This window comes from Pelodiscus sinensis, chromosome 5, assembly GCF_049634645.1.
Source record: "Pelodiscus sinensis isolate JC-2024 chromosome 5, ASM4963464v1, whole genome shotgun sequence".
NCBI classification, from domain to species: domain Eukaryota; kingdom Metazoa; phylum Chordata; order Testudines; family Trionychidae; genus Pelodiscus; species Pelodiscus sinensis.
The window spans coordinates 4,766,022-4,793,883 of record NC_134715.1 but is presented as its reverse complement, the minus strand read 5'-3'; the positions used below and the strand labels follow the sequence as shown (position 1 = coordinate 4,793,883).

Sequence of the window (27,862 nt, the reverse complement as noted above, 5' to 3'; positions counted from 1 at the left end):
AACGTGCCTTGGACCGAATGTCGCAGGGAGCTTTAGCTGGCCTTCCTGGCTGGGGAGTTTGCCGGCCGGCTCATCAGCCCTGACGAGCGGCTTCTTGAGAGTCCCTTTGGCAGGCTGCTGCCTTCTTGACCGCATGCCAGTGGCTGTGCCTTCCTCCCGGCGGGCGGCGCCTGGGCTGCCCCCGGACAAACCCTTTGAGGGTCAGCTACCAGGCACAGAGTCCAGTGTCTCCCTGGGCAGCTGAGGCCTGCCCCGTCCGAGAAGGGCTCTGAGGCTGCCAAAGCGATCTTGGCGCAGGGCTGGCCCCTAAGGAAGGGGGGGAGATTGATCACTAACGTTGTGAGCAAATCCCTGGAGTGGCTCTGCCTGCGAACCAGCGATTTGCAGCGGACTCTGGCCATAAATGAAAGGGGGGATTTAGCACTGGGGAAGGGGGCTGGTTGGGTTGTTTTACCTGCTCCGAATCAGCAGTTGAGGGAGGGGTTCCCTGGTCGGCTGGATTGTCCCAGGCCATTTGCAGATGGCAGAGGAGGCAGACGGTGGATACTGTGGCGTCTCCCCATGCCCCCTGCCTCCAGCACGAAGGAGCCGCCCTTCGCCCAATCAGACTTCCATCAGTGATGACGTGACTTGTCGGGGCTCCTGGTGCGGAGGCTGGGCTCGCCTCTCTGTGAGCTGCTGCTGGGCTGCCAAATGCATCATTCCCAGGTCGCATCCTGGTTTGGAAGGCGAAAGGCTGAGGGCTCTTGAGTCCCTTCCAAAATTCCTGCTTGGTGTCTTCACAGAGGAAGTGAAACATTCCTGGAAGCATCTGCTCCAGGGTCCCTGGGCTCTCAGCAGGGATCCCTGGGAGAGGCAGATCGCAAAAAGGAGGAGGAAAAAACTGGAGCGAGGGAAGAGGAAGAAGCGGTAACGGCGGTTCAAAAGGAGAGAAGCAGGGATCTTGCTCAGGTATGTGCTTTCTGGGGTGCAAAATTTCACAAGCCGGGGGTTTCAAGGATTCTGAGCTGAATGGGGCCAGGGTTGGATACACTGAAACATGAATGGAAACCAGCCTTTTGATTTGTATAGGCTCCTTTTGTGTATGTTTTTGGAAAAGCCAGACAATTCAGCAGAGCAGCCTCCTTGAGAGGGAGGATAGTCTTGTGGCTAACGTACTAGGAACTGCCGGGGGAAGGGCGAGGGGTCCTGTTCTGAACCATACCACCCTCTCTGTAGCAACGAGGCACTTTGTTTAACCATGCCTCACTTTCCCCTCTGTAAAATGGGGATTGTAATCCCTCCCCCCTTATCCTTTGAACTGTGAACTCTTCGGGGGCAGGGACTCTCTCTCTCCATTGGCGGCTGCACGGGTGCGCTGTGGGGCAGAATGGGCACCAGTGACTCTGGGACGCCTCGTGCTATTGTAATACAAGCCATAAACGAAGAACAGTAATAGAGAGGTAGCCGTGTTAGTCTGATCTTACTAAAACAAAAGGAAAAACTATGTAGCACTTTAAAGACCTAACAAGATGGTTTATTCGGTGATGAGCTTTCGTGGGCCAGACCCACTTCCTCAGATCATATTCTGGAAGAGAATTGGCATGACCATATATACCAAAGGAATACAATGAAAAAAGTGAACACGTTATTAAACTGACAAATCAGATTTAGTACAGAAGGTGGGGTGAGGAAGAGGGAGGGAGGGAATAGCTATTTATGAGTCAATCAATGGCTAATCAGGGGTGATAAGTGGGGAAGCTATCTTTGTAATGGGTAAGGTAATTAGCATATTTAGGAATGGGCCTTAGCAAAGATGTCGGTATTGCTGTTTTAAAGGGCCTGCTTGTATTTCTTTCTGTAAAGTTAAAGCTATTTTATGTCTTCAAAAGCTGGATATGACCCTGCTTGTGGAGAGAGTTTCCTCTCTGGCAGTTTTACTGTGGGGTTACAAATTATTTTAAAGTGGTTGCAGAGAAATGGGTTAGCGATGCATTGGAGTGTTAGCCACTTACTGTTATTCATGGGAGAAATGGCTGCCGAGCTAAAGATCTGTTACCCACACACATCACTGGCATGTTTAAGACCTGCACCAAAGGCCATTGAAGTTTAGCAGAAAGACTTCCATGGAGTCCAGCCGGGTTTGGGTTAGTTCTTACTGTTGTGTAGAACTGTGAGTATGTATTTAACATTGCCCATGGCTCTGTCATCAACGTACAACAGCAAGGTAACTCAAGGCTTGCTTTTGGCCCCACTGAGCCTGGGTTGACAGTAAGACATCCGTGGGGCGATATCAGTGTTCCAGCTCTCATAGTTTGTATTGCAAGTCTTCCAGCATGGGGTGATTTTCTTAAAGTCTCCGCTCCTGGAGTCATGGGATTAGGGGAGTATCTCAATTCAGCTCTGCTTTGAAGAATGAGGCACTGCAGTGCAGGGGTGAGCAGGTGACTCCATGGGAGCTGGTACCCACGGGGACCCGGCTGAAAAAATGTCCAGTGGTTACATGTTTACAAAAAAGCCCACTTTTTAACATCCCTAGTGGTCCACGTGGGAGGGTTCAGAGAGAGTCCCAGCTGTGTTTGGCTTCAAGTACAAGACATCCCCGTCCTGAGAGCACAGTACGTGGGATTCTGACGGGTGGCAAACGCTCTCAGCCAACAGAGACAGTGGCTTTGGAGAGTCAGTCTGTAATAGTGACAGGGTCCCTGTCACTGCAGGGTTCGAACACCTTGGGGTTTTTCATACACTAACTGAGTAGCCTGTGAGCTAGGGCATGGCTGTTACTCCCCCACCCATGCAATGAGAATAAGGGACAGCAAGGCTAAGTGAACTGCCCAAGGTCACACAGGAAGTCTGTGGCAGAGCATGCACTTGAGTCTGGGTTTCTCCAGTTCTAACCTGGAGGGTTGCATTCGGAGGGGAGGGCTCTAGAATGCAGAAAGTGACTCATTCAGATACATACAGAGTCTTGCAGGCTACAGGGGTCCTTTCTTCCTTCTCACTAGGTCAGGGGCGTCCAATGCTTGGAAGTTGTTGAGTTCTCAGTTCCTCCATCCTTTCTGATGGCATGGGGTAGGGACTAGGGCTCAGTGAGATACGGTAGGAAAGAGAAAACCAAGAGGGGACATAACAGCTTTCACGTACCTAAAAGGTGGTTGCGCAGAGGAGGGAGAAAAATTACTATTATTATTAAAATGATTCTTCATTTCTGATAGGACAACCAGCAATGGGCTTAAACTGCAGCAAGGGAGGTTTAGGTTGGACATTAGGAAAATTTTTCTGTCAGGGTCGTGAAGCACTGGAATCAATTGCCTGGGGAGGTTGTGGAATCTCCATCTCTGGAGATTTAACACCCAGTTAGACAGACACCTCTCAGGGATGGTCTAGACAGTGCTAGGTCCTGCAGTGAGAGCAGGGGACTGGACTCGATGACCTCACGAGGTCCCTCCCAGTTCTGTGATTCTGTGAAGGAAGGATGGACTTGGGGTTCAGGTACTGGAGCGAGGCTTGTAAGAGCTGAGTCTGGGCCCGTCTTTGCCAAAGACTTTATCTGTGCTGGGGCAAGTCACCTAATCTTCCTCTCTAGTCCTCCTCTCTGCGGGGGGGGGGGGGGGGGGTGTGCTGGTTTTGCCTTTCAGCCACCCCTTGTCTTGTTTCTTCATGCTTTAAACTCACTGTACAGCACCCAGCACAACCAGGCCTCGCTTGTGAGCATGGCCCTCTCGGTACTACAGTACTAGGCCCTGGAGTCCTGAAGGGAAAGAGAGACACTCACCTGTAGCACTAGGAAAGCTGATAGAGTGTAAACAATCCCGTAGGAGGATGAACTGCAGGGTCTGGAATGAGCACCCTGTGTGTGATTCCCAAGGAGGGGGCATGGCGCCCAGGCTCCAGCCACAGGGTGAGCGTTAACAGGGCCGCCACCAGTGTGTTTTTAAATGAAACCTCCAGCCCGACGTTTGAATCTGGGGCCAGAGCGGCGGGGACTGGGAAGAGCTCCAGGGCTCATGCTGGGTTTGTTTGCCATTGCATGTCTAGGCTACCCCCAGTAAAGGCAAAGACCTGAACCAGATGTTAACAGAAGCCAAGGCTCAGCCGAGGAAGTCTGCCTTTCAGCAGGTAAGCAGTGAGCTTGGGGTGCTCTTAACTCGCCCCTGCAGGGGCTGGACTCTGTGCCTCAGGCCCCCCCACTGGCTCAATAGCTCCCAGGATAGTTACACCCCCTAAAAGATGGGCAGGAAGAGCCTCTCTTCAGTCAGGCATGGCTGAAACCCTGCTGTGCCTGGCACTGCACTCGCTGTCTCAGGGGAGACAGCCCCGGCCCAAAGACAATCTCCCTGTCTAGCTAGACAAGACTGCCAAACACTGTACTGTATCCCCCGGCTACACCCCTGGAACTGGGGAGAGATTTACGTGGGAACTCTGCACTGACCTGGCCTTTGTCCAAACACCACCCTTCTGTCTTAGCCTGCGTAGCTCCAAACAGAAGAACCAGCCTGCTGAAAAATCCAGCCCCAGGATTTAACCGTGCACCAGCCTGCCGCAGCAAAGTCCACTCCCTGCTTCTACCACTGCATTCGAGTGCCTTTTATCCTCACCTCACACCGCGGCTGGCACACCGTGTGTGGGGCTGGCCCTTTCTCAGCACCCCTGTTGTCTCAGCAGTCCCCTCAAATTCTTCTCCTCTCCACACTCAACAACCCGTTTGCGCAGTATTGCCAGAGGATGCGGTGAAGACTGGGAATTTAATAGGGTTCAAAAAAGAGCTAGATAGATTCATGGAGGTTAGGTCTATCAATGGCGATTAGCCAGGATGGGTAGGAATGGTGTCCCTAGCCGCTGTTTGTCTCCAAATGGGTGACAAGGGAGGGATCACATGAGGATTACCTGTTGTGATCCCTCCCTCTGGGGCACCTGGTATTGGCCACTGTGGGCAGACAGGACGCTGGGCTAGATGGACCTTTGGTCTGACCCAGTCTGGCTGTTCTTGTGTAGCATTACAGTTTTGCCAGACTTGCTCTGTGCGCCACCGTCCCTGGACAGATACAGCCAAAGTGCTTTTCTGAGTGGACTCCGAACTCTTTCCTCTACAAGCAGCTCTGAGAGTGGGTTGGGAGGCTGAAAGCAAAGCTGGCCGTGGCGCAGGCGCTGGCTGAGAGTGAAACAAGAATCACTAGGGTACCGTAAGGTGCCGACGAGCCCCGGGCTGGGGCTTTGGCAGCTGCTCTTCTCTGTGTGGAGGACTGGGCTGGTGCTGCGCCAGCCAAGGATAAAAGAGTCCCCTGCAGTGCTCCTTGGCCACCCTTAATGATCTGACCTTTAGCGTTGTTTAATGTCACTTCGTATCCCTCTAGCCCAACCTGCCCTGGGCTGACGATTTGCTTAGCCTGTGCCCACGAATGGACCCCAGAAGCCCCTGTGCAGCTGGGCTCCCAGGTAGGGGGGAGGGTCCATGTCTTGGGGAACCCCAGTTATTTCACAGGAGACGCGAAAGGACACACCTACCTGGTGTCCGGAGCCTGCCAAAGGCCACCAGTGGAAGCCAGGGCCGGCACTAGGCATTACACGTTCTGTCTCCTAGCAGGGGATGGATATTTCACGGAGGCGGCCGGGAGGCATAAGAGCATCCGCAGAGAGGACACCGCACATTAACCCCAACCAGAAGGAGGCCACGGAGTCGGTGCAGAAATCGGATAAGGACGATCCTGAGTGGCAGGAATCCTGTGAGAGGCTGGCGTCGCCCTTTTTCCTATTCTCCCCTCCCTGTAACTGGTCAGATTCTTCTGTGGAACAGGAGCTGGTCACTTGGCTGATGTATGGGGCCTTAATCAACGCAATGCTCTAGACAGCTAAGCCGGCCTGGCTGTCACATGGCTCTGTAGTGAGAAGACTAGAGGAAGTTGGGAAATAGGGGTTCATCCCAGGGGAAATACAGACGCTTAGAAAATAGTTTCCCTTCAGAACTGAAGATCAAACTGTCGTCCCCCCCCTCCCCCCCCAAAATTAATGGAACACAAAATTCTGCAAAGTCCCAGATTGGAAGATGCCTGGATACGTCCAGCCCAGTGCTGTGTCTCAGGGTTGGCTCTGTGGGGTAAAACTGCCCCACTGCCAGATTCCACAACTTGGCCTGTTGCGCCCAGGAGTTGCTGTAGTTATTGGCTGAGGGCCAGATGCGTTCTTTGCATTGGAGCTGTCTCCGTGGGTGTGCGGGAGATGGTGATGGTGTATAACAAACATCTCACTTCTAGTTTGGTCCCTAAATGTAGGCCTTACCAAGGCCACTAAATAATCGCTCTGATGGTCAAAACACTGAGTATCCGGCAGCTCCCAACAGGGAACTACTGGTGCATAGTATTAATGAAAATTAGGTATTACTTTGGTTAGGTCTGCACTAAGACCTGGAAGGTCAAGTTAAGATATGCAACTCCAGCAACATAAAATACGTAGCTGGAGTCGGCTTCCCTTAGTCCTTGCGACTGCCAGGAGTACCACCACTGGCTGGAGCTGCCCTCAGTATTTGATTTAGCAGTTCTTAACTAGACCCGCTAAATCGAATGCCAGAAGATGGATCTCTGGCGTGCTAAGTATAGACGTGACCTTAGGCGACTAAATAGACACTACTCCTTCAGGCTGTCTCTGTGCTGGCCCTTGCTCAAGCCCTCTAGCTACCCATTTACATCCATCCTGTCCTGGGGCATTTTATGTCAGCCTTTTGCTACCATACCCCTGGCGTGTTGATTTACACCCTGCGCTCTAGAACCTCTGGATTTGTCCCTACACAGCTCCATTCCCAAGGTCATGGTCGCCTTGGAAACTAGTCAGTTTCAAAAGTAGCCTGAGGTCCTCCAACAGTCTGTAAATCTGCTGCTGATTGTTGTGGTTTCACAATCCCCTTTTCTTGCCTGTGGGTGGATTTTTGTCGCTCAGTTTCTGTATGAAAGATCTACACACAGGGCTGTGGTGTGGGGGTTGTGTGACTGTACCACAGTGGTGCCCAACCTTTTCCAGTCATGCCCCCTCTTCCCTTTACCAGTAATGAATTCTTTCTGCGTCCCTCCCCCATTACTGCATGGCCACGGGTCCCTCAGCAGAGGAGTTTGAGGTGAATGCCAAGCTGGGGTTGGGGAGCAGCTGGAGCACCATCTAGCCTGTACGACACAGGCATCTACTTAGCTGCAGCTAGCCTGGGGCTGTTTAAAGAGGCAACACATTTCAAAGCCTTCCTTCTGTTCCAGTGAGGAAGTCCAAAGCCGCTGATGAGAGGAGACGCTCCATTGCAAAGCAGGCCAGGGATGACTACCACAGGCTGTCGCTGCAAGGCATCCGCAAAGGGAAGGTCGCCGAAGTTTCCAAGACTTTTGGGAGCAAGGAGAACAACTTGCCCCCCCGTCCACCCCTTCCACCGAAGCCTAAAAACCTAAACTCTGGGGTAGCAAATGGGAGGCCCAACAGGTAAGAACTGCCCCCTTCCCAGTGCTGAAAGGTGTCTGGCATCATTTTGTTGTGGTGCTTCCAGGCCTTAGAGATTAGTAACCTTCATTCACTACTGTGGCATCTTCCGTCAGACACGGTCTGTCTGCGCTGCATGTTCTTCTGAGGCAGGGTGCTCTATGCACGGCAGATCTAGTCCTCATTAATGAAGACTGTGATTATCCAAGACTTAGTATTTAATTAAGGATACCAAGCAGTGTCAGCTGGTGTTAACTCCATGGTTTCCTCAGCCTCTGTCTCTACCGAGTGTGTGCTTTGGGATCCCCTTGCACTGAAGTGGCTCCGCTGGATTCACTCAGCATGTCTACACTTGCACCCTCGTTCAAACTAGGGATGCAAATGTAGGCAACTGAAATTGCTAATGAAGTGGGGATTTAAATATCTCGCACTTCATTAGCATAATCTCCCCCACGTGCTATTCCGAGCACCAGCTGATTCGAACCAGGAAGTGTGCTCCGAGCCACATTAGTTCAAATCAAACCCCTTGGTTCAAACTAATGTTACTCCTCAAAAAATGGAGAGTAAAGGATGAACAGCACCAGCCAACAGTTATTCATTAGCTTGTTTAATCTGTGGGAAATGGCGTTGCAACAAAGTAGAAATCTTCACAATTTTTCTCTCAAGTTTTGTCAATTTTTCAGTTTGATTAAAAAAATACAGTTCTCTGAGGTTTGGCAGAAATCTGGGGAATTTCAAAGAGAAATTCTGACAGACTTATATGTTCACATTGTTTCCCTAAGGAGAGAGAATAAATCTTCTCTAGCCAGCTCTAGTTGCAAACCCGTGTCCCAGCTGTCTATTTAAGCATTGCCAGTAAGCTCCTAGAAGTCAGGCAGCGGTGAATACCACCAGTAATACAATAATTAGAAATTACCCCCCATGTCAGATCTGTGAGAGGCCATCTTTAATCCATCTAACAGGAGAGCATCAAAGCCCCAAGATCTAAGCTTTGACAAAGAGCAGCTGCTACTGCAGGTGCTCTGGCCTGGGCACTCAAAGGTATTTAAGGGCTGAGCTGGGGTTGATTTTGATGTTTGTTGCCTACACACCTTTGGCCACATGGGCCTCAGGCACCACAGAGCTGAGTGCAGTAGAAGAGTCTGTAGAGAACTTGGATGCTGAACTCCCTGTGCAAACCGAGCGTCTCTTGGACCCACAGCAACCCAGGCGTGCAGAGAACCATCTCCTCTTCCACCCAGGAGAGCATCACCAGGTGGTTTAAAGAGGAGCAGTTTCCTCTTCGGGCTGGTTATGAGAAATCCACGAACAGGATAGCGCCCTGGTTCCATGGTGAGTACTGCAGCCCCTGGACGTTCTCCTGGCCTTAGGAGAGTGCTCAGTGGGAAGTTACCTCAGGTCCTTTCCCGGCTGCAGAAATGTCTGCAGACCCATGCGTGTCCCTGAGCACAAACTGCAGCTCACATGTTATATTGGATGTCCCTCTGCTGCCACATGCATGGATAGCACCTTCCCCTTCACCCATCATGACCAGTCTCCTGCTAGTAGAAAATCTTCAGCCAGATCCTTGGTTTGGCTTGAAGTCTGTGGAGCAGCTCCATGTGTACAGGCGTGTGCTAAGTGCCTTGCCAGACCAGGGCTTACAAGATCCTTTCTCATATGGTGCAGGCATTTGGACTGCAAGATCTTTGGGGTGGGGACTGCCTGCTCGGTCTAGGTTTGTGCAGCACCTGGCTCTGCAATGCGCTGGTCCATGACTGGGGCATTTGGGACCTACCCCAAGACCAATAAGACACCAAGGAAAGACAGTATCAAGACACAAGAGGTAGGCTGGGTAGAGCAACGACCCAGAACAGGTAGCAACAAATCTGGGCAACTTCTTCCACTCCACTAACAAAAGTGACAGCAAGGAGACCTAGCCAGGGAGGGAGCATGGAGCAGTGCAGAGGTGGGGGACTGGCTCTCGGTTCTGTCACAGACCTGCTGGAGGGGCTTGGCCAAGTCATTTCCCCTCTCTGACCTTCTAATCATCAGCTGTGGCAGGCAACCCACATGGGAGAAGGAAAATGATTTTAACCCAAGAGCATCAGGCCGAGCCCGGGGTGTTGTAAATGTGCCAACCACCACGTCTCCAGGGGTTTGGCGCTGCAGACCCCTGGAGCCGTGGTGGTTGGGACGACACCGGCTAATGGGACGAAGCCACACAGTGCGACGTGGCCGATCTGAAAAAGAGGGGCGTTTCCCACCCACCAGGAGCATTCCCAGGCCGGTCGCTCTTCTGGAGGGGCACTTGTGCCCAAACAACAAATGTGCTTCAACAGCTCAATGCGTCTGGCTGTTCAATGGATCGGCCTGAAAGCCCTTCCGCGTTGGCCAGGAGATGCCGCTTTCGAAGCGATGCTGCAGCCGGGTGCTTCGCCAGCGGCAGAGCTATCCAGGCTGAAGCGCTAGCGTGGGACTCGGCAGATGTCGGTTCTGGTCCTTTGCCTCTGCAGCTCTCTAAGCAGCTGCTGGAGAATGGCTGGGGTTGCCAACCCCACAGTGCTGGTGGGGGAGGGGATGAGGCAGAGACATCACTGGCCGGGGTCGGTGGCAAAGAGCCAAGTGTGTGTGTTAGGCTGCTCATGGAACAAGTAAGGCTGCAGCATGTGTCTTAGCTTAAGGAGGGGGTGGGGGCGGCTGTGCAGAAGCAGATCCAAAAATACTAAGTCAAGCAAAAGAAACAAAACACTGGCATGGGGCCCTTGATTGAGTACTTCAGTGAGGAGCTATTTCCTGGGGTGTGTGTGTGTACACTTCAGTAAGGAGCTATTTCCTGGGGTGTGTGTGTGTACACTTCAGTAAGGAGCTATTTCCTGGGGTGTGTGTGTGTACACTTCAGTAAGGAGCTGTTTCCTGGGGTGTGTGTGTGTACACTTCAGTGAGGAGCTATTTCCTGGGGTGTGTGTGTGTACACTTCAGTGAGGAGCTATTTCCTGGGGTGTGTGTGTGTACACTTCAGTAAGGAGCTGTTTCCTGGGGTGTGTGTGTGTACACTTCAGTGAGGAGCTATTTCCTGGGGTGTGTGTGTGTACACTTCAGTGAGGAGCTATTTCCTGGGGTGTGTGTGTGTACACTTCAGTAAGGAGCTGTTTCCTGGGGTGTGTGTGTGTACACTTCAGTGAGGAGCTATTTCCTGGGGTGTGTGTGTGTACACTTCAGTAAGGAGCTGTTTCCTGGGGTGTGTGTGTGTACACTTCAGTGAGGAGCTATTTCCTGGGGTGTGTGTGTGTACACTTCAGTAAGGAGCTGTTTCCTGGGGTGTGTGTGTGTACACTTCAGTAAGGAGCTGTTTCCTGGGGTGTGTGTGTGTACACTTCAGTGAGGAGCTATTTCCTGGGGTGTGTGTGTGTACACTTCAGTGAGGAGCTGTTTCCTTTTGGGTGTGGGCACATCTGCGACCAGGTAGCACAGCTATGCACTGCATCTACCGGTCTGTGTACACGCCAGCCAGGCAGGCCCACCCGCACTCGCTGTAATCTAGTCAGTAGATGACATCCCAGCTGCCTGGAGTCATGCTCGCTGGCTTACGGCTAGTGAGCGGGGCTACGATTGGGCCTAGAGCACGTGGTGAGGTTGTGAAGTGCTTTGAGACGTCCAGCGTGATGGAAATGCCACAGATGAGTTTAGAAGGTTAAAACAGACCAAAATTAGCACCGTTACGTTCAGCCCGCCACGAAGTGCTGCTCTCCTGTAAGCTCTTTGGTTTGGTTTTGGCAGGGATCCTCACCCTATGGCAAGCAGAGGAGCTTCTGAGCAAATCTGTGCCCGGCAGCTTTCTGGTCCGGGTCAGTGACAAAATCAAAGGCTACACACTCTCCTATGTGTCCCGGGAGGGCTGTAAGCACTTTCTAATAGACGCCTCCAGCAGCTCCTACAGCTTCCTGGGAGTGGACCAGCTGCAGCATTCTACACTGGCCGACCTTGTCGACTACCACAAGGTGAGCCCCTCTCCCTGCTTGTTGTTACAATTCATCTTTGTAATGGGCTAAAGCTCGTCCGGGCAGAGACGCGCTCTGTCTGTACAGCTCCGAGCACAGGCTGCCGTAATGTAAACGATAACCACCCGCAGATGAAGGTGAGTTTATCAACACACCAGCTTTCCTAGCAACCTTGTGACGTGATTCAGGGTTGCCCCTAGATTTTTCCCTTCCACAGACTGTCTGCTGGGAACTGTAGGGCTACAGAGCAATACAGCTGATAAAAGCCAGGCACCATCCGTAGCTAAAGTAGCCCGGAGCCGAGCTAAGCAGGGTGGGCCTCTCTCTGCAATAGTTTCCCATTGTTTCTGATTCAGGATTCGGCATCTCTCATGTGCCAAGTGCCAGCTGAGAGTATGAGTGAGTGGAGGCAATGAAGGTCATTTGTTGGTTGGGGTGGGGATTGCCCTATTGCAGCACTCAGGTCACACATCACATCAGCCCTAGCGTGAAGGAGGCGGTGGCACGTACTGGGCACCTGGGCCTTTTACTGCCCCTTTACACAGGACTGAATTTCACCCTGAGAGCTTCTAAAGTGGCTGCTCTAAAGTGCGACCTTTCTTGGGGCACTGCCGTCTGGTGTCTGGCTTGCAGCAGTCAGACAAGCCAGCCAGCTAGTTACGCCATTCGTTCTGGTGTGTAAGGCAAGAATGAAAGCAGATCTTGTTTCCAGTGGAGTCCCAGTGCTGCTTGGAGAGAGTACAGCGGTGACTGACAGGTGGTACCAGCTCACTGAATACACTTACACCCCTTTGCAAGCCTGTTTCACTGAGCAGTAACTTGTTGGCGTTCAGAGAAGCTCAGTCCTGGGCAGAGGACTGACATAAAGCTAACCTGCTTGTTCCGCGTACATTCTCAGAACAGGGCACTTAAATGCTGCTTGGGCCTCATCGGGTCCCTCTCCCCTGCGTGAATATCACCTCACATTCAAACTCCCCTAAATGACATTACTGTTCTCAAAAAGACCATCCTCCCAGCAAAGCCCACCCTGGGAGCCAAGAGAAATGTAGCTGTCTGGACTCCCCTTGCCTGCCAAGCATGGTGCTTGAATCCATTTGCTCCAGCTAGCTCACGAGAGCTGAGCAGGAGATCAGCTGCAGCCAGCGGGAGGAATGAGACACCACAGTCTGGGAGAAGACAGAGCTGAAGGGTGGAGTGTGGGGGGTAGGTTAATTGGTTCACTTTTTTTGTACCTTCCAGGTAAGCAAGGGGAGGTAGATCGTGGCTGGAGTGGTGCCCAGCAGTGCACACGTCTCATGCAAAGGGATAAGACAAGCCCTTCTCTGAAGCAGTGACCAGTGGTGGGGAGGCTGTGGCCAAGGGAGAGTTAGAGCCGAGTGTTAAAGCTCCTGACAGCCTGAGGGGATTGGATTGTATCATTTAAACTGTGCTATGAGGCCTGCACAAGGACATACACCGCAAAGGCCGTACAGTGCCACAAGTCTGTGGAGCTATTCCAGGGGCTAGGGCAGGCTCTGAACTCCGCACCCTGATAATGAGAGATGGTCAGGCTAAGCCATGCCTGTGCTGGCGCAGAGTCGACAGCAAGCTGTCCGCTCACCCTGACAGGCTGCCCGCGCCGAAGTGCGTCTGCGCTAATTTCAGATGGGGGAGACTAACGCCTGTCCTTTGGCCAACAGGAGGAGCCCATCACTTCTGTGGGGAAGGAACTACTGCTTTACCCATGTGGCCAGCAGGGCCTGGAACCTGACTACTGTGCACTCTTGGAGTGAGAGCCTCCAGTCCCCCCTTGTGACACATACCTGTGCCTTCCCCAAATGGACGGATGAACTGTTATCCGAGAGATTCCCTCCCCCCCCCCCAATGCACAGCCAGCACCAATCAAGTGAAATCCTCCAAACTAGTGCCTGGGTCTGAAAATGCTTAGCAGCAAAATGGTGAGTCAGCACTTAAGGTTGGGTGCTGTTCTCTATTAGCGGCATTCAGCAGCCGAGCAAGTGCTGGAGGAACCCTAGCCAAGGAAAGGACCTGCTGGGAAGGAAGAGGCTGCCATGTGTTACAGCAACAGTTTGTGTAAATGTCTCTGGGCTCTCGCAGCTCAATCAGAATTTTGCCCTCCGATGTTGCAACCCCAATTGCCAGGTTGTGGGAAGTTTGCCAGCTGTGCAGTGAAATTGGTATTTCAAACTCGACGGGGTCGCCTCTGGTCAAGGAGCTGATCCGACCCCCCAGTGGTAAGTTGCATAATTGCAGTTCAGTCCTCTGAGTGTCCACTAATGCCAATGGGCTGCAGGATCAGGTCCATTGTAAAATCCACCCCATGCAGAAAGGCCGGCACAAGACCAGTGCAGCCCATGCAGCGACATAATCCCTGACTAGAAGACTGTGGTGAGGCTTATCTCCACACGGGGGAGAAATAAACCTTTTGGAGATGGGAGGGAAACAGCAGGTTTGTTAAAGAAAGCAAGCTGGAATCTGGTGGAGACGTTTTAACTCTTGCATCCACAGAGCCTGGGCTATTTCATATCTAGTAAAACCTTTTACTGTTCATCAGTTATTACACAAGTCGAATGTGGACACGAACAATGCGAGGTGCCTGCAAATAAAGTGCCCAGTCTTTTCCATAATGGAACAACTGTTTGCTGAAGTTCTGTCCACACGTCTCACCCAAATCACACACAGGCACGTCTGAGAGAGAACTGCTCATGCTGAACGGCGCTGGGCCTTCTACTTTTTGACGTAAACAGCTGAGCTTTGCTTGGCCCAGAGAGCTGTGGTATAATATATCAAAGCCCATGTTCCCGCTAATCTTTTCCAGCCGTGTATGCAATAAATGTTATGTGCATTGAAGCATGTGCACCACCAGTAGAAACAAAAACCTGGCTGTGGGCTCTCTGCTAATCAGCTGGGCAGCATTTGAATCGCTCCTGAGCAGCTGCACAAGTGCCCCGCTTGCAAGGACCACTGGTCGTGGAACAGCTTCGAAGCGCTTCTAAAATACGTCCTAATGTCAGTGCCAGGATTGATGGTGCATGGTATGAAAAACAGATGTGTTATTGCTCTCCACTACACGAAATGACAACCACATACAAGCTCTGTGATCTGAGTAGTGAATGAAAATCAGTCCAGTTTCAGGTTAAATTACCTGTCCATTTCTCCTCTTCCATGTGGCTTGGGGTTGTTCTGCACAACCTAAGAAAACCATCAACACAAAGGCCTTCAGGTCACTTCTGAAAAGAGCATCCTACACTTCGCTTTTATTCTGTGCCCTGTGGATTTTGATTCTATTCTCCATCACATAAAATATTCAACTTACGGTAAGATGTTCTAAAAGTAAGATGCCTTACCCCAGCAATGAGAGAGAGGATGGACTTGATGCAGGAAGGACTGGGTGAAGTTTTCATGCTCTGCTAAACGGGAGGGCCAATCAGATGATCACAATGAGCACTTGGATGCTGTGTAATCAGTTGCCACAAGGTAGAGGGGGAGCCTGCCTGCCAAGAGTTTTATCACAATGAACACAGTGAGGATTACATTGGGTCATAGCAGATGTTCAAGCGACTGTTGCTCTTTGCCAAGCCACAGCTGTTACTGAAGCATGCTAGGCTTGAAAAGTTTGCCCCCCCAATCAAGAACACGCTTACAACTTGATGACAAGCCCTCAATCCATGTCCATGTCAGAAGTGATTTGCCTGGTCTTGCGGCATAAAACTTGGCGATACCCAATAGCAAAACCAGCGCTCTTGGAAAGCTCAAAAGAAAACCATATCTGGCCAGACTCTTAATTCCTGCTTTCACCAACCTGCTGCTTTCTCTTCAGTGCAGGGCCACTGAGCCAAACAAAGCAAAACACCTTGATGTTGGTGAGCCCATGGTGTTTAAAATAAACCACTGTTTGAAGACTGTATTCCAGCACAGAAGTGGTATCAGACTCACTGTGGAGCTCTTCAAGAATTTTGAGGAACAAGGACATTTTCGAGTTCAGGAGAAGCATGATGGCCAGATTCCCAGCTCTGTCATAGCTCTGCAATGCCTAGCAAGAGCATGGGGGCCGAACCTGCTGCCTCGTCTTGTAAAATGTGCAGAACCATCTGTCCCTGTGTAACACCTCAGCCCTTTTGCAAACTGTTGCAATTTTCATCTGTTACTAAAAAAAAAAAAATCAGTTATTTTTATTCTATAGCTTTTTCATCATGTGTGTTTGAACCACAATTGCACAGTGTGCGTCTCTACATTCAAACTAGTTTACGTTGACAGGTAAAACTCCTGCGGTCACTGTCACACTGTACTGTTAAATTGTTTCATTGTGTGTTGTCATCACCATTCCCTGATTTTGTATGCTTTTCTCCCCCTAGCTGTTCCATGAACTGCGCGCTTACTTTTGCTGTGATACAATCACAGCCGTAACCAGAGGTTTCCTGTGTAAGGTGCACCCCTGGTCTAGCACAGAGGTTCTGCCTCCAGCTTGTTGAGATGGTTTTTCCCCTCACAGAGCTCCCACTGCAGCACACAAGGCTGAGAGCAATGTGATGTAACAGCATCGATGCAGGGAGGCCAGGTGGATCCTTGTAGCACCGGCTCTATTCGTGGACCATTTATTTAGCCCACAATTCAGTGTGTGTTCTGTCGTGAACCTAGGTGAAAGGCTCAGTGGTTCAGGCCCTGAAGATCAAGAGCAGGCATTCCCAGTAAGAGGGCTGTAATTAACAAGGGTGCTTTTCCCATTCTTGCTTTATCTCACTTCTCCAGTGGGGCAAGCTGTACTTTCCAGCTGCTTGTAATTAATCGCAGCTTCAAGAGAACAGCACGGTCCCTTCCTTCCCTTATCATTAATTCAGGGCTCAGGGGGCAGTGAGCCACTGTGGAAAGAACAGAGTGATTGAAACGGTTTCTGCGGCCAAGGATTACAGCAGTGTTGTTGAAAGCTCTGCTTGTCACGGTGTGAAAGGGGCTGGATGAAGATGTTATGCCAGGGCAGGGACGGATTAAAGCTTGTGCAGGGCACAAGCAAGGTAGGAATGCCAGGCCAATCACATGGTGGGAGGAGTGGGGAACAGGCGCTTGAGGCACTCAGACACTGCACCTAGTTTTGAGTCAGTTTCTGGGAGACCGCTGCTGTGTACAAGGGGTGGGATTTAAATAAGCCTGTTGATTCAGTGCATGGATTTATCAATCGTATCTTCATAGATTTGAAAGCAGGAGTCTTGTGTGTCTGGCCATGCAGCGTCAGCATGCTTACACACACTTTTGATAAGGGAAGAATTTCAAAGAGTTTTGTAGGGCCTAAGAATTACAGCACTCCCCCCTTTTTAAGATTAGCTATTTAGAATCTAGAGTCTTCCAACCAATGTTTCTCCACCCCACATTTAAAGGCAGGTGAGATTCTAGGGCTAAACATTTGAATAGTGCCTCTTTAGCTCGAGAGGCTGACAGCTGTGGGTGATGGTCTCATCTCACAGAACCCAACAAGTTTTAAAAAGTTGATCATAACTTCTAGAATATCAAGTAAAAGAAGGTACTTACAATAAGGTGTTTTCAGTGTGTGTCCTCTGCCAAAGAATGTTTCACAAAGGTAGGGGGCAGTATGCCTACTACCCGATGTCCACATACACCCTATTTTATTCATTGTTACTGTACTGCCTGGCATTCTTCCTTCCCCTGGCTTTCCTTATGGTAATGCACAAATAGTGACAACCCCATTCATATCCCAAATGGCTTGAAAGAATTTGAAGCTACTGAACAATGAAATGATAGGAAAACAGGAGGAAAGCAAACATTAGCCCATGCATCTGTTGTTGGCTAATACAAATTAAAATGCCAAAAGAAACAACCGCATTAAAATAAAATAGTTTATGGTTTCAATAAAATATCTGAACAGTGCTAGAGGCAACTATCAAACAAAGCTCTTAAAAAGCAGATCAATTTCTGGGAAGCACTTAGGAACACTGAGTATCAGAGGCTCCAATTAATCCTTCATAGAAATATTTCTTATAGCACTTATAGACTCCACTATGCACTGGGTAAAATGCTAGATTTGGTTTATACTGAATACTTTGGTATAAACAAGTCACAAAGAGGCCCTTCATTTTGGTATCTACAGCATTTGTTATTCAGAGTCATTCATTAAATCAGGATTGCAGATAATGTTCCTTTTTCTAGTGGAATAAAAAAAGTTCTTCATTTCAGTACTCATGTTCTTCTTTTGATAAATGAATTCTCGTCACACTACTTCCAATAAAGAAGGTATGCATTTCAGCCTGCTAGCCAATTTCAGGATAAGCACCTCACGGGTGAGAGAAATAGCTCTATTTATGGATCTATGATCTAAACTGCAAACCATTTTCAAAACATACAGGAAAGTTGTGCTATTTCTAACTAAGGCCTGAAGTAGGAAATTTACATCTGCACAAAATAACTCACATGCAAAACAAGTTCACTGTAAAACAAACCAAGCCAGATATACTTAACATTCTCTAGAACCAAACATGTTGTAAGAGAGTAGTCTGCAGAAAATTCCAAGCTATGGCTTTTCATTTTTGGTTTAACGTACAGAGTAGGGTATAACACCAGCTCTAGCATTTTGGAATTTCATATTTTACGTAGATCTTTATCTTTCTAGATTCTAGACAGCCTTGTCCTAGATGCTTCTGTCTATGAAACTAAATGTGACTGTGTCTGTCTACTCAAGACTGGCCCACATTTTCAAATGCAACTACTCATTTTGGGTGTGCTCCTTAAGCCACATTTAAAGAGGTTATTTTTTTTTTTGAAGAGCAGGTGCTCTGTGCTTTTTGAAAACCAGGCCCCATTTAGGTGTGGCAAGGTGGACACCTAAAATCATTCCTCCCTTTTGAATACAAAGGTCACGCTAAGCCCAATCCTGCCAACACTTGTGTGTGGGAGCAACCCCACTGGAGTACATTAAAGATGGACACAAGTCTTTGCAGGATGAAGGCAGCTGTTGTCACCACCTGGGGATATTTCAATGGAATGCAACACACCCTTTCTTAGGGCGGCACAAGAATTGAACACAAGCTCCTGGTTTCTAAAATCTTTCTTCTCACCTTGCCTTTGTCGCCAACTCCCTGGCCCGAGCCAGCACGGGAAAGCAAGCTAAATGGCATATTCAAAAGCTGCTAAGGGAGGAAAGAAAAGGGGAGAGCATTTCCTTTTGCCTTCCTTTTTCTGCCAGCTCCAGCTTTTCTGATCCAGCTTGTGCACACTCCTATTCTCTTTGAGCAGCTACAGTCTTTTTGGAAATACAACCAACCAGTTCTTGGGTTTGGCTTCATGGCTTTTTGCTGCTGGTTTTTTGTTTGCGTAGGTGAGCGTCAATCTCATGCCTGAAGACGAGCATCCCCAGCTGGCCATGAGAAGCCTCATTCATAGCTTTGGATTGCATGCACATCTTGTACTGCTCCGGGCTCAGCTCATCTGGGCAGTGCTTTTCGTGCCAGAGGTGGAAGAGGCCCCGGACAGGCGTCCTGACCACGATAAGGTTGCTGTGAAGGTATTTGCGGTAGAGGTGTACATCTTCTCCACCCCAGCCTTTGATGTCCAGATCAAAGCCACCTTGTGCGAAAAAAAAATGAGAAAGAATGAATTCTAGAAATAGATGGCCTTTCCATGGAAAATGCAACCAGGAAAATCATCTCTCCTGGAAGCCTAGAACTACATTAGCACCTCTCACACCACTGTTACAAATGAGCAGTTACATGAACCGTTTTCCTGGCCAGAAAAAAAAAAAAAAATCACACAATGATTAGTGAGGTTAGAGAAGACCAAGTTGCCAACCCTTCCCAGTCTGACATCTGCAGGCCATTTGGAATTAACTTGGCAGTCGTATGAAGGACAAAATAAACCAATGCAGTGCACCCTACAGCAACTCATACTCTGCACCATTATTCAGAGCTGTCTCCGACCCCAGTGAGTTTGTACAGTTAGGGTTCTCCTGTCTCATTCCACCCCAGCTCTTCGCTCTGGCACGCTTTACATTTACACCAATTTCTGCAAACACGCCCAAAGTTCTCAACTTTTTAGAAGTCTCTTCCCATAGTGCTTTGTGGTTGCATCAAGCAGCACTTTCTGTTCATGCTCAGTTTCCTTGATAAGCCTTGACCTCCGCAAAGCCGGGGCAGAAAGCAAGTCAGCCATGAAAGCCAAGAACAAAAGTTTCTGCCTGTGATTTGCATTTCTGATTTTCAGAAACTCCTGCTGAAATCAAAGGCAGAACGTTCTTGCTGGAGGGCTGGTGAACCAGCTTCTCCGCCTGGGCTGCACTACCCCAAGGTGTTGACCTCAGGGTATTCTGTAAGGTGCTTCTGTTTGTGTGGGCTGCTATGGAGGTGGGGGACAGAGCTGTATGCCAGGGGGAGGGTCCCAGATGGCAGCTAGGAATAGCCACAGTACATCAGCGTTTAGACCACGCCCCCTTCCCAGGGGTGTGGCACAAAAGGACTGCATCAGCGAAGAGAATCTGAACCAGCATTTCTAAAGCAGGCTTATTTAAGTGCACATTCTTACCTATGTTGATAAAATCGGACCTGTACTGACATGTCATTCCAAAGCCAAAGTCTCTCCAGAATCCAGTTTCCTTTTTTATAACCTGGGGGGAAAAGGAGCATGTATATTACAGCCATAGAACCTGTAACCTGAGCAAAAGAGGGTGGATAGGAATGGGGGCAGCCACCTCACTTGGTTCTATCCCACCTGCATCATACCCCGCCAGTGGATAAGGGCCTGACCCAGCTTTAATTGCAACAGTGGCAGAGTCAGCGAATGTCATCATCAGTTATTAGCGTTACCATTCCACTGAGCTGAATGCAGACAGCCCACGGCTCTCAGGCCTATTGTTTCAGGGTGTCTCTCTGCAGACTCAGGAAAAGCCTGCGTCATGAGAGTCACCTTTGGAAGATTACTCTCATGAGCAGGAAGGTTGTTATGCTAAATGACAGCTAGTTTCCACAGGATCTGAATCGGTCTTGGGAATGTATTAATACAGCACCAAGTGAGCCAGTCGCAGATGTGTGGCACCTTTTGATTAGTTTACAAGAGTGATGCGCTAGCAAACGACTGCAGGGCTCTTCTAAAAGACGCAGTTCTAATGTGCCATAGAGGCAATTTGGCTGGCAGAACGAAATGACTTAAAACCTTCTACAAATGGACATAAGACATTAGGGAAGCCAATGAGACTGAAATATTATTTGAAATCCAGCAGGGACCAGAGGTGCTAGCGAAGTTCAGAGTGCCATGGTGCCTGGCACTGTACCGACATGCAGTGCCCAGCTCCGGCCCCCAAGGGCTAACAGTCAACACTGATAGACAAATCCAGGTGTCCCTGTCCTGATTTTACAGATGGCAAATGGAGGCAAAGACCAAGATCTTCAAAACAAGGATCTAAAGTTACGGTCCTAAATCTGCACTGAGTAGCCTAAGTAAGTGCCTTGAAATTGTCAAGTGCTGAGCATCCAGCAGTGCCCATTGACATCAAGCGGAGCTGCCAAGTGCTCAGTGCTTTTGGAAAATGAGGCCAACTACAGAAGGTCCTGGGATTTCACGCCTGTGTTTGAAAATCCTGCCCAAGGTTGCATACGATGTCTGTGACCGAGCTGGGAATCCACCCCTGATTGCAAGCCCCACTGAGCACGGCGCACCCTTCTGGTTCTTCTCGTGTGCCCATTTTCAGTGCTAGCCCTTTCTTGTTTGAGTCCTGCTCCTTCTACTGTTCTGCCACTACTGCAGCCATCTCTGATTAGCGATGTAAAATCCCATCCCATTGGTTAACTGATTAAAGAGGGGCTGGGGGAGTCACTCCAGCCCACCCCTGGCCTAGAGCAGCCCATCTGTGGTGGGCCCGGTAGGGCTGGAGCAAGCCCTTGTCCCTGGCAGGCGGGGAGCTGCTCCTGCCCCCACTGGCTAAGTGGGACTGGTGATGCTTACCGGTTAACCTTTCATATCCCTATCTCTGACCTCGCTTTTTCCCTTTTCAAAGCCACGATCGGCAAGCCCACTGATAGGCACTAGGAAGCCACTGTTCCAAGGCTGCCCTGTGACAGGCAATCGCCCTAGCAGTGGCTTTCTGGCAAGTTATTTGTCTGCATTAGCACAATAATTTCCCATTCAAACTCGCAGCTACAGCACAAATCAATCTCTTTCAAAGCTTTACGAAGGTGCTTTCTCAGCTGCGCAAGCAGCATGGGAGGCAGCCAACAGAGTTCTTGTTTTAATGGTTCTGATCTGGCCATTTGCCCAGGAAGAAATCTGGGCTGAAAATATGATTCACTAAATAAAATTGTACTGGCAATTTCTCTTCTTTAAATCAAGACGCTTCTCCAACGTGGGCATCACAATGCACAATTCTGAGGTTGGCTATAAATATTTGTGCAGTCGGGTTTAACTTCAGTCTTATAACAACATGTTTGTTTCCTTTCCTATACAAATGGTTCACAAGCTTCGGGTTCTCTGGCCAGGCTGCAGCAGAAAGATAAGTGCTAGTGTGAATTCAGCAGCCATATCAGGAAAGATTTTATTAGGAATAAGCAGGTTAAAGGATTTTCCAAGTTCTCGTGTTGATAATACAGAGGATATTTACATGGAATAGTTTCACACATCTGTTGTCTGTTCACTGATCCCACTGTCAATGGGGAAAAAGCTTTTTTCTGTTCATCACACAAATTGTCTGCTTTGTAAACAAACCCTGTTTTGTTCTTCCACCCTACAGCTGATAAGTGTCTCCTGATCCTGTTGACCACTTTTGAATATCTCTGACCGGTTAAATTTGGTAATAGCAGGAAAGGATTTAAAACACCTGCAGTCCTTTGCAAAAGGCAAAGTCAAGGGGGCATGTGCTCCTTCATGGCTAAGATTTGTAAAGGAGCTTCCGCGGTGCAATGCCTAATGGATTTAAGAGCCTAAAGCTCATTTTTCATAAGGGATTTAGGGACTTGAACCAAAATCTCATTCAGTTGATGGGATTTAGGTTTGTGAGTGCCTAAATTACTTCTGAAAGTAAGAGTTAGGTGCCTAAGAACATTAAGCATTGCAAAACAGAGTGCACCCTGTATCTTTTTGGGCCCTCACTGATACCTCAAACAATTCCTGTATGAGAGTAGGCTCCGATACACTGAAGTCTGAGACAGAGGTGGCATGAGCTCTGGCAAGCAATGAAGGCCTCCACCAGCTACAGTTAGGAAGGACCCAAGCAAAGGAGAATCTAGCCAAAGCCACAAATCTTGTTAATCCCTGGATTCTACAGCTCTGAGTTGATGAGCTGCATGAGTCACCTTAGGCCAGGGCGCGGGGTGTGTGGGCTGAAAGGTGGGGATCCAGCAGGATAAGATCTTTAGAGAGAAGCAGGAGCATGGTGACTGTATATGCACAATTCTCAAGCACCTCCTTTAACATCAGCACATGGCCAAGCAAGAGTGCACAAGACACGGACTGCTGCTGCCTACTTCCAGAACCGTGCTGCAACGCAAAGCTTCTGTGCCGAGCAAAGGCACTTCTCTGGAGAGGAGTCACTCCCATCCCTACACTCTGCTCCTCCCCAAATTATCTTCCCAGAAACACCTGGCTGCAACTAACCCTGCATGCCTAAGATCAGTGTGACACCACACCCCTGTTCTTTAGAGGGAGATGATTAGAGATGATATGATTATGGCACAAGGATAATGTATTTTGTGTAAGATAGCATTGAAAAGGTTATGATTTGCTGAATGACTGTCCTGTTTGTACGCATGGATCTGAAGTGAGGAATATTGACACTGGCACTGTATAGCAAATGTGTCTACACCTGGGAAATGCCCACGAGATAAGGTGCTTTTATTCTGAAAAGTTGGGTGGGGAAGGGGGATTAGAAGAAATAACAGGCCTTAGAAGTTTAACTTCCATCTGGGGGCCTTCCTGAGGACACTGCAGGCAGCCTCCGAGTCATGACTGCTGTGACATGATCAGGCCGGGTCACCTGCTGTGGGAACCGAGCTTCGAAACAAGATTCCCTCCCTATGGAAGCACTATATAAAGGCAGGGGAGGGATGACATCGTTCACTGACTCCCCCCAACCAAAGAGACCCCGACACACCCGAGGAACAAAGACTGAATTGAACTGGGGGAAGTGCTGTACACAGGTTTAAGGGGGGTTTAGCCTGTGCATGGTACACTGGGGGATCCCCAGCTGTACGCCAGTGCGGCTGACCCTTAAGAATCTGCAGCCTGTTTTTATCACCTCATACGGTGAGGATCTACTGTTCATATACGAAAAGTAGATCCTTACCGTGTGCTCACATTTTTATTTGCTGGGTAATCTGCTTTGGTCTGTGTGCTATCCCTTTATAATGCCTTAGAATCTATCGTTTGTTGTTAAAGTTGTTTTTGCCTTGTCTAAAACCAGTGTGTGGGAGTCATAACTCACCTCAGAAACCTGTTCTGTAATACTCTCCACACTGCGGGAGGAAGTGACTTTCATGAGCATATGCTGTACAGGTTTTGTGCAGTGCAAGATGGTATACACTTGGGTTTCACCAGAGAGAGGTAAATGTGCCTGAGAGGCTGGAAAGTTCCTTAGTCGGACTCTTCTCATGCTGGGCTGATCACCGCATCTGTATGTAATTACAGCTGGGTGTGTCCCTGCCTCTGTGTGCGCCGTGAAAGCAGTGCAGTGTAAAGCAGGGGTGAGCAATAATTTTTAATGGAGGGGGCACTCCAAGAATTAGGTAAGTGGTCAAGGCTGCACTCTTCCATGATACTAACAGAGGAGGTGGGTCTAGAGTGGAAGATGAATGCAGAAGGGAGCGTGGGGGAAGGGATTGGGGTGTGGGATGGGGGAGAGAGTTTGGGTGAAGAAGGGGTTTGTGGCCTGGAGCAGGTGACTGGGGTGGAGGAGGGAGTGCAAGGTCTGGTAGGGGGTTGAGACCTGGAGGAGCTGTGCAGGAGGGGGTGCAGGGATATGGGTTGTGACCAGAGGTAGGGGATTGGGGTGCAAGGTCCAGGAGGGGGTATGGGTACAGGTGCAGAGGGTTTGGGTTACATGGGGAAGGGGTACAGGAGGGGGCAGAGGGCTGGGGGGGAGGAAGGGGGTGGAGTAGGGATGTTAGATAGCAATTAACTGAATAGCCATGTAACCACATCAAATATTATCAGTTATATAACTATTCCCCCCTTTTCCCTGGGCACGCAGCACAGACCCGGGGCAGGACAGGCAGGGAGCCTGATGAAGGGTCCTGCAGGCCGAATTTGGTAGCTTGATGGGCATTTTACCTGCCCCTGGTACAAAGGGACCCCAGGACTCAGGGGTGCCCCAGTTCCAGGTGGGAACCTGCCAAACAGCATTTTAAAATAACATCTTTTTGACCTTATTCATTCTTGGGGCCGGATTGAAGTCAATGACGCTACAGTGATTTACACCTGCGGAAGGTCTGGCCCACACATGTTAAAAGCAGAAGGAACCATTAAGATCAGATCAAATCTGACCTCCTACAGAGCCACAGCCCCATCCAGCAATCGCTGCACTGAGTCCAATACCTTGCCGTCGAGGTACAGCCTTGCTTTTCAAGACAGGCAATTTCAATTTAAACCTCAAGTGATGGAGAATCCACGCTCCAGCTCTTGGGAGTCTGTTCCAGTGATTAGTTACCTTCCTGCACCATCAGTCCAAGCAGCTCTCAGCTCTTTATGGACATCACTTGGCCTCACAAAGCAAGAGGTAGGGAAACAGGCTTATTTCCTTAAAGAGGTGAGGAAGCTAAAGCTATGTCTACACTGCACTCTAAAATTGAAATAAGATATGCAATTTGCGCTACACATTGTTTATCTTATTTTGATTTTTTTTCAAAATAGGCTGTTTCGAAATCTGGCATGTTTACATGGCACCAAATTTTGAAATAAAGTGCTATTTTGAGTAATCCCTTATTCCTCCTGCAACAAGGTTTACAGGGATGGCGAAATAGAGCATCCGTTGTTTCAAAAAATATTTCAAATATTTCAAAATAACAGGCACGTTCCTTGGATGCAGGGTAGCTATTTTGGATACCTCCAGTATCCCGAAATAGCCTTGCAGTGTAGACATACCCTACGGCCAGGGCAGATTTTGGTAGTCCCAACGCCATATGCTCCTCGAAGGGGAAAGTGGCCAACATAAGATAGCTTCTGGCCAACAGACTGTGTTTAAATTCTTAATTTACAAATGTAAATACAAATATGCTTTAAGGCAGGGGTCAGGAACCTTATGCCGGGGGGGGGGGGGGGGTCAGATTTGGCCCCCGGCTTGCCTGGATCCAGCCCCTCCACTGACCCACTGCAGGCCTGGAGCACACAAAACCTACTGGGCACCCCTAGGCTCTGGTGTGCAAGGGGAATGTGGGGAATGTCTCTCCCCTCAGTTGGGGGCCTAGGGGCCACGCCAGTGATGAGGTTTTTTTGGTTTGGTTTTGCTTCTCACTTGCGTGCTACCCCGTCTGGCTTTTCCTATGGGTCAGCAGCCCCCCAACCCAAATTAGGTTCCCCACCCCTGCTTTAAAGGTAAAGTTGCTAGAGTGTGAAGCATGACCACAGAATGCCCTGGACTCAATAATAACCCACCACATCTCACTGGACACAGGAGAGTGAAATTCGAGTTCTCAGCACAGACGTCATCCTGGAGGGGGCATTTCATGCACTGTTTAAAGCATGCATTTTTAGAGCCAGTTACTTACCAGCTGGTGCTCTAAGGATGGGATGGAACTGTGGTGCCCATAAATTATACTTGGGTTATACTGGCTGAAAAGAACTGGGTAAAATACTTTCTTCCCTAGAAATCACAATAGATTAAAAAAGAAAGTTATTACTGAGGAAGTTGTCTGATGCTCTAAAATTAGATTAAACTTGTGCTTCTCTAACATTGGAGACAGACTTAGGGCTTGACTGAAATGCCATTCAAGTCCACAGAAAAACTTCCATTGCCTTCCCTGGGTTTTAGATAAGGTCTGCAATCTCAGAGTGTTGTGGTTTGGCTGGAAAATGGGCTCCAGAAAACAAGGCAAGAAATTCAATCATTGTGGAAGCTGACTTTTTTTCCCTTTTCACTCAGTCATATTTTAGACAATCAGAAATGTAGGCCTTTCCTCTTCAGCAAGCCTTAACCAAGCTGAATGTCAGTGCTTTACGATAACCTGCTTACCCACGCACAAGGAAGAACAAATTGGTGAAAGTTATTACACAATACAAAGAAGTCCATTTAAAGGAGTAAATGCCCGGGGTTGCCATACCTGGCTGCGTGTTCAGTCTACAAGTGTTCAGGAATTCGGCTGTGAAGTATATATCGACATCGCAAAAAAAGAGAACCACATTGCTTCCTTTCCAAACACGAGCACCTATGTCCAATCCTTTCCCTCTCGAAAATTCTTCATTCAGCTGGATAAAGGTGAAATTCTTGAAGTTAGCTGATCTAGGAGGAGCAGCAGTGTGTGAGGTGAGTTTTAAGAGACCAAAGGGGGAGTCAACTCTTCATTATAGTCATTGTATTTACTGAATGACATCTACTTAAAATGGAGGGACAGAGGCTGAAGTTCTGATATGCTAGGGAATATAATCTGTAACTCTGATCTTCTACTTAGAAGGGCCTTTTGTTGTATTTCCAGGGTAATATGAATAGGCTGTGAAGGGAACCAGCAAACAGTGGTAAGAGAGAAGGAGTTCTATCCCATTTTAATAAAACAATCATCTAGCTATTTTATGTCTAATTTGTAAATTTAAAAAAAAAAGTTTTTAAAGAGATATTCACTCCTATTTGCAGAGATATCATTGTATTTGCGTTAATGTTCTTTAAATACCACTTCCTAAAAATCAAATAAAATGTACCTGAGCTCGATTTAAAAATCTTAAACCAGGTCATGATCCACAACTCATGGAAGCCAACGGGAGTCCTTCTACTGCATGTATGGACTTGGCTCAGCCTCCAGATAAACACAGCTATTGTACATACTGGCTACGTCTACACTGGCACGATCTTGCGCAAGAATTCTTTTGCGGAAGAGTTCTTGTGCAAAAACTCTTCCAGAAGAGAGCGTCTACACTGGCATGTGTTTTTGCACAAGAGCATCCATGCCAGTGTAGATGCTCTCTTGTGCAAGAAAGCTCTGAAGGCCATTTTAACCATAGGGCTTTCTTGCTCAAGAAATTCCTGTTGCCTGTCTACACTTGCCTCTTGCACAAGAACAGTTGCACAAGAGGGCTTCTTCCTGAGCGGGAGCATCATAGTTCTTGTGCAAGAAGCCCTGATTTCATACATTAGAACGTCAGTGTACTTGCGCAAGAACTTGTGGCCAGTGTAGACAGGCAAAAAGTTTTGGCGCAAAAGCAACTGCTTTTGCACAAGATTGCACCAATGTAGACACAGCTACTCTGTATTCCTTAAAACTGCTCTTGGCTCAAATCCAACCAGCTTGAGAAACCTAGCGTGGATTTGCTGCTTGTGGTCT

The 27,862-nt window shown here is 48.9% G+C and overlaps 2 protein-coding genes across 11 annotated transcripts in view; one reads left to right on the top strand and one right to left on the bottom strand.

Moving 5' to 3' along the window:
- SH2D4A (SH2 domain containing 4A) overlaps positions 1–17,384 on the top strand; it is a 30,269-nt gene extending 12,885 nt beyond the window's left edge. The window contains exons 4-10 of one of the 2 annotated variants that reach the window (XM_075929299.1): positions 786–951; positions 4,018–4,098; positions 5,564–5,702; positions 7,218–7,434; positions 8,633–8,763; positions 11,191–11,411; positions 13,091–17,384. In XM_075929299.1, coding sequence (XP_075785414.1) covers positions 786–951; positions 4,018–4,098; positions 5,564–5,702; positions 7,218–7,434; positions 8,633–8,763; positions 11,191–11,411; positions 13,091–13,183 — 1,048 coding nt within the window. In that variant the 3' untranslated portion in view covers positions 13,184–17,384. Of the gene's footprint in view, positions 1–785; positions 952–4,017; positions 4,099–5,560; positions 5,703–7,217; positions 7,435–8,632; positions 8,764–11,190; positions 11,412–13,090 lie in introns of both variants that reach the window. The other variant, XM_075929298.1, reaches the window with a different exon arrangement.
- Positions 17,385–17,741: 357 nt separating this feature from the next.
- The window catches only part of CSGALNACT1 (chondroitin sulfate N-acetylgalactosaminyltransferase 1), a 75,924-nt gene continuing 65,803 nt past the window's right edge, over positions 17,742–27,862 (bottom strand). For all 9 annotated transcript variants that reach the window (XM_006125363.4, XM_025185792.2, XM_006125366.4 and 6 more), the window contains 4 exons: positions 26,651–26,829; positions 26,099–26,193; positions 19,935–20,016; positions 17,742–18,983 (listed from right to left, as the gene is read on the bottom strand). In XM_006125363.4, coding sequence (XP_006125425.1) covers positions 18,700–18,983; positions 19,935–20,016; positions 26,099–26,193; positions 26,651–26,829 — 640 coding nt within the window. In that variant the 3' untranslated portion in view covers positions 17,742–18,699. The remainder of the gene's footprint in view (positions 18,984–19,934; positions 20,017–26,098; positions 26,194–26,650; positions 26,830–27,862) is intronic.